Genomic DNA, 6,000 nt, shown 5'->3' with positions numbered 1-6,000 from the left:
AATTTGGAAATAATTTTCAATTGATAAAAACTATTTTTAACAACAGAATTCATTTGTTTGACTGAGGAAACTGAGGGGAAATGATTACCCAGCTCCTTAATGAGACTACTTAATTTTGGGGAACCAAAAACAATTAGTTCCATTTTGTCCTCATTAAGTTGGAGAAAGTTATTTGATAACCATTCTTAATGTCCCAGATGCCAACAAAGGATGAATGGAATCGCCAGGTTTCGAGGTACAGCTGTGTATCATCAGCATAAAAATGAAATGAAACATTGTGCTTCTTAAGAATATCCTCCAGTGGAGCATATATAGATTAAAAAAGAAGCGGACCCAAAATAGAGCCCTGAGGTACTCCACTAATAACAGGAGCAGAACTTACCCAAAAAGACCCGAACTAAAGCACTGTGAGGCCGTACCCGTGATCCCGAACAAATGCTCTAAACACCAGATAAGAACATTATGGTCGACTGTATCAAAGGCAGCCGCAAGATCAAGTAGGATCAATTCAAATTTTTAGTTAACATGAACTTAGAATGAAAAATACTTCTACAACATTAATTAATCCTAATGTTAATCTCAGTATTTACCAACACATTTCTAATATCCATTAGTTAATGAACTGACATGAACATTTTTAGTAACAAAGGTTCATAAATGCTGTAAGAATGTATTGTTCATTCTTCATTAATGCGTTAACAAATGAGACCTTAATGTAAAGTGTCACCAAAAAGCACTTTTCTGTTCGTTAGAGTTTAGTTTCAGCAGACAACACTGACGAGTCCGTGTGTTTGTTTCATGATCGTTTATTGAACTCTCGTTACAGTAATACAGCGGTGTAGACGAATACTGGGACGGTTTATATTGTAACGCTGTTCCGTGGCCAAGCAATACAAAAGCTTTTTGTCATACATATATACTTTCCCCAGGAGAAATCAAAAGAACAAGAACCTCCCTTTGCCAAGGAGGTGAGGAGAAACAGTGAACATCTGTGCATCAGGATCAGGAGGAACGAAACAAGCTGAAGGAGGGAAAAAAAATACAAGACTGCAAAGCTACTTCTGGGCATAGAAAAATAAAATCTTTCAGAGTATGTGACACTCTTTACACAACTCTACATTAAACTTTACACACAATTAATCTTGACCTAATATGCCTGATAATGTCTAGTCATTTTTCTGGACTTCCAACATTAAACATCATTACAGTTTTATAATAATCTGCATTTAAAATGTGTAAAAATAGAGTCTCTAACACTCGTATCAAAACACTACTGAGCTGTTGTTGGTCTGTAATGCCCTTAATGCTTCTTCACGGTGGACGTAAACTCAGTACAAAAGTGTGTTTGTATAAAACTCTTTGGGTTGTCTGATTGATTTGTATTGTAAGGCTTCACGGCTCGACGAAGAGATCCTGAACACGGCCTGTACATGAAGTTCAGCGGCGTGAGATATGATTAGAGACTGAAAACTGAACCAAACATCACTGACATGTTTCATGAAAATAAGAAAATAAATCTATTCACAGTTTGAGCTTTTGGTGAGCTAATATTATTTATTCAGTGAAATCTCGTAACTAAAGACTTTATTTCAAAAGATTAAAAAACAAGTCAAGGCCCAAATTTGCCACAGACAAAATGAACGAAACATTTTCACAGTTGAACTTCTATAATCTATATATTAGGTTTCATTTTTCACAAGTGCTGGTAAAGACGGGAATCACTCAATGTATTGCTTCTGTTTGATTGTCATTTTAGAATCATGTAACGGATCGGACAGCATTAAACTCGTTGTTGCGGTGGATGTCGTTCGTCAGATAACTGAGGATGATTCAATGACAGATCCTGATACCATAGTAAACATTTTCAGACGGGTGTCCTCATCGCTCTTAACCGTGTTTACTCTGTTTTGTTTTTAATAAAAAGGAATGTCTCATAAATATGTAAAATATGCCAATGGAAAGAAAAGGTTGAAATAAATACATCAAAAGAGAAACATTATAAAAACAACTAAAAAAAGAGCTAACGAATGTTCAAAATAACAGAAGTGGCAGTAATAATTATAATAATCATGCAAAACAGACTTTGGGGAAAGATATTCGCAAAATATGAAAGTCATCTTTTTTTTGTTTTGTTTTAAATAAAAAAAATGATCTTTTGACCACCAGAGAATAAAAGGCTTGATTGTGCTAAATACAGTTAAATTCTCCAGTGATTATGAAGAGTTGAGATTTTATGGGGGTTTTTTTCTGAAAATACTCTTACATAAAGTGTAAAAACCAAATGTTTGCGCTTTCTAAATAAATTAATGACATGGTGATGACGGGGAAGGAACAGGAAAGCTCTCAAAAGTGTGACTACCGTAAGCTCAAGGTGCAAAGTGTGAATTAATATTTACAATAGCACGAGAGAGTACACGTGATATACTAGCGTGATGCATTAATACGTGTTTTTCCCACACCACAAATGTGCAGACAAAGTATTGTATATTTACAAAAGGGTGGTACGGACGTCCCTGCTTGAATCCAATTGGGTTTGGAGCGTCTTTCTGTTTCCAGTAATCAAAACATTCTTCCCCAGAATCCATAGTCAAAACAATTCAAGTTTTGATGGACCGTGATAAAACAGTATTAAAACACTATGCTCTTGATTTCAGCCAGAATCCTGACTGCTTACATCATCTTTACTGAAGTGATACCGGCCCGTTCCTGTGGAGGCTTGTTTCCGCCACGGAATAACAAAATAAAAAAGGTAACTGCGACTTTTTATCTCACAATTCAGACTTTTTTCTTTGAATTGAGTGTCTGAATTCAGACTTTATAACTTGCAATTGCGAGTTTATATCACAATTTGGAGAAAAAAAGTCAGAATATTGGGATATAAACCTGCAATTCAGACTTTTTTTATTGCAATTCCGAGTTAATATCTTGCGATTCTTGTTTTATTTTCTGACACGAAATAACAAACTAAAAAAGGTAATTGCATCTTTTTATATCTTCTGATTTTTCTCCTCAGAATTGCAAGTCCATGTCACAATCACGAGTTCACATCTATCAATCCTGACTTTTTTTCTTAGAATTGCAAGAAGAAGTCAGAATTTTGAGATAAAAAGTCGCAATTACTTTTTTCATTTGTTTACTCCGTGGTGGAAACAAGCTTCCATCCGTTCCTCCTCACCAGTGATCCAAGTGCAGATCCATGGCAGAGTTCAAGCTGATGTCGGTGACGTCGAGGAACTCCGTGTTGAAGATGCTCGGTCCGGTGGGAGGCAGGCCGTTATGGAAGGCCGTGGCGGAGCTGGGCGGAGTCAGATCCAACCACTCCATGGTTTCCCATGGCGACTCTGTGAACGTCATTCCGAGTCCTTGGCTCTCGGCGGCGACCGCTGCGATCTTTCCGGCCGTGGGCGATACGGGCGTGTCCATCATCAGTTTGTCGTTGAAGCCTTCGGTTGCCTCGTCCGAGCGTCCGTCCTCACCGCTCATCTTCAGGAGCGCCGCGTCCGCTTGCGTCCGGCTCAGCAGCGCCTCCAGATGACCGTCTCCGTGCTCGTAGGGAAGCAGCGAGGGCGACATGTGACTGTAGTGTCTGTGGAACTTCGGCGAAACTGTAAGGTGAGGCACAACTTTGGTTACAGGAAGCCTCTCTTCTTTGGCGTTAGCTGGCATTTCTTTAAAAAGAAGGAGGAGGACATCACAGCACAAACAGCGACTTAACACCAGTCACAAATAGTGTCGGCGGGCCTCATGACAGTTTCAAATTACATATTTGAGTGTGGAAATGACGGGATGAAAAATATCTCAGGCACTGCACTTGTATGAGAGACTCACCTCCGCTCTCGATGAGGACGTCCAGAAGCTCATCCATCTGCTGGCTGCGCACCATCTGCTGCAACAACAACACAGAGAGCGATCCGGTCGGGTTAGTGTTCCACGCTTTCAACAGATCTGTCAGATGTTCAGTGCCTGCTTTATGGAAGCTTGTTTCCCCTCACTATTCTGAGTTTATATCTAAACTTGGAAGTGTGAGAAATAAAGTCAGAATTGCGAGACAAAAAAAAAAAGTCAGAATTGCGAGAAAAAACAGTCTTGTGCGAAAAAAGTCAGAATTGTGAGTTATAAACTCAGAATTATGAGAAATAAAGTCAGAATTACAAGAAATAAAGTCAGAACTGCAAGAAATAAAGTCACAATTGTGAGAAATAAAGTCAGAATTACAAGAAATAGTCAGAACTACAAGAGATAAAGTCAGAATTACGAGAAATAAATTCAGAATTGTGAGAAATAATATCAGAATTGCAAGAAATAAAGTCAGAATTACAAGAAATAAAGTCAGAACTACAAGATATAGTCAGAATTACAAGAAATAGTCAGAATTACGAGAAATAAAGTCAGAATTACAAGAAAGTCAGAATTGCAAGAAATAAAGTCAGAACTACAAGAAATAGTCAGAATTACAAGAAATAGTCAGAACTACAAGAAATAAAGTCATAATTACAAGAAATAGTCAGAATTATGAGAAATAAAGTCAGAATTGCAAGAAATAAAGTCAAAACTACAAGAAATAAAGTCAGAATTACAAGAAATAAAGTCAGAACTACAAGAAATAGTCAGAATTACAAGAAATAGTCACAATTACAAGAAATAAAGTCAGAATGGCAGGAAATAAAGTCAGAACTGTAAGAAATAAAGTCAGAATTGCAAGAAATGAAGTAGAACTACAAGAAATAAAGTCAGAATTACAAGAAATAAAGTCAGAACTACAAGAAATAGTCAGAATTACAAGAAATAAAGTCAGAATGGCAGGAAATAAAGTCAGAATTACAAGAAATAGTCAGAATTACAAGAAATAGTCAGAACTACAAGAAATAAAGTCAGAATTACAAGAAATAAAGTCAGAACTACAAGAAATAGTCAGAATTACAAGAAATAGTCAGAACTACAAGAAATAAAGTCAGAACTACAAGAAATAGTCAGAACTACAAGAAATAAAGTCAGAATTACAAGAAATAAAGTCAGAACTGCAAGAAATAAAGTCAGAACTGCAAGAAAGTCAGAATTACAAGAAATAAAGTCAGAACTGCGAGAAATAGTCAGAATTGTGAGAAATAAAGTCAGAACTGCAAGAAATAAAGTCAGAATTACAAGAAATAAAGTCAGAACTGCAAGAAATAAAGTCAGAATTGCAAGAAATAAAGTCAGAACTGCAAGAAATAAAGTCAGAATTACAAGAAATAAAGTCAGAACTTCAAGAAATAAAGTCAGAATTACAAGAAATAAAGTCAGAACTGCAAGAAATAAAGTCAGAATTGCAAGAAATAAAGTCAGAACTGCAAGAAATAAAGTCAGAATTACAAGAAATAAAGTCAGAACTTCAAGAAATAAAGTCAGAATTACAAGAAATAAAGTCAGAATTACAAGAAATAAAGTCAGAACTACAAGAAATAGTCAGAATTGCAAGAAATAAAGTCAGAACTGCAAGAAATAAAGTCAGACCTGCGAGATAAAAATTTCATTTTAAAGATATTTTATTCTCTGGCGGAAACAAGCTTCCATATGCTTTTGAATACATTAAATATATAAACAGAAAACAGGCAGATTTTTGAATGGAAGTGTTGTTGCTACGCTCAGACTTGTTGGCGGATGTTTAGGGCAGAAATAAACTACAGCAGAGTTTCTCAAACACAGTGAAGCGCTGCACTGAGTTCATTTACTCTGCCGTTTTCAGTGTCTCAGAGCTTCACCCCTCAGTAAACGCTGAGAACTCCATCTCTACATGTGTTCGCTAGGTTCACTTTATTTACACATTCACATAATTGCATTTTTGTGGGCAGAAGTTTACAGCATTTCACCAATATTCCTCCAAAATAAAAGCTTGGTGATTTGAAAGGTTAAAAGCTCAGGGTTCAAACGTTTGTAAGCGAAAAATTAAAGGCATAAATATTAGTACTGTAACTTGTAGTGTAAAAAAAAAAATTATTATTATAATCATCAATTATTCAT

At 36.2% G+C, this 6,000-nt stretch overlaps 1 protein-coding gene across 15 annotated transcripts in view; it reads right to left on the bottom strand.

Moving 5' to 3' along the window:
* Positions 1-790: 790 nt before the first annotated feature.
* Positions 791-6,000, bottom strand: part of myocd (myocardin) — a 140,976-nt gene continuing 135,766 nt past the window's right edge. For 9 of the 15 annotated variants that reach the window (XM_048170154.1, XM_048170165.1, XM_048170158.1 and 6 more), the window contains 2 exons: positions 3,829-3,886; positions 791-3,668 (listed from right to left, as the gene is read on the bottom strand). In XM_048170154.1, coding sequence (XP_048026111.1) covers positions 3,172-3,668; positions 3,829-3,886 — 555 coding nt within the window. In that variant the 3' untranslated portion in view covers positions 791-3,171. The remainder of the gene's footprint in view (positions 3,669-3,828; positions 3,887-6,000) is intronic. The other 6 variants (XM_048170162.1, XM_048170167.1, XM_048170160.1 and 3 more) reach the window with 3 other exon arrangements.

This window comes from Megalobrama amblycephala, linkage group LG20, assembly GCF_018812025.1.
Source record: "Megalobrama amblycephala isolate DHTTF-2021 linkage group LG20, ASM1881202v1, whole genome shotgun sequence".
Classification (NCBI taxonomy): domain Eukaryota; kingdom Metazoa; phylum Chordata; class Actinopteri; order Cypriniformes; family Xenocyprididae; genus Megalobrama; species Megalobrama amblycephala.
The sequence above is the reverse complement of the archived record's forward strand: the minus strand, read 5'-3'. Positions and strand labels throughout refer to the sequence as shown.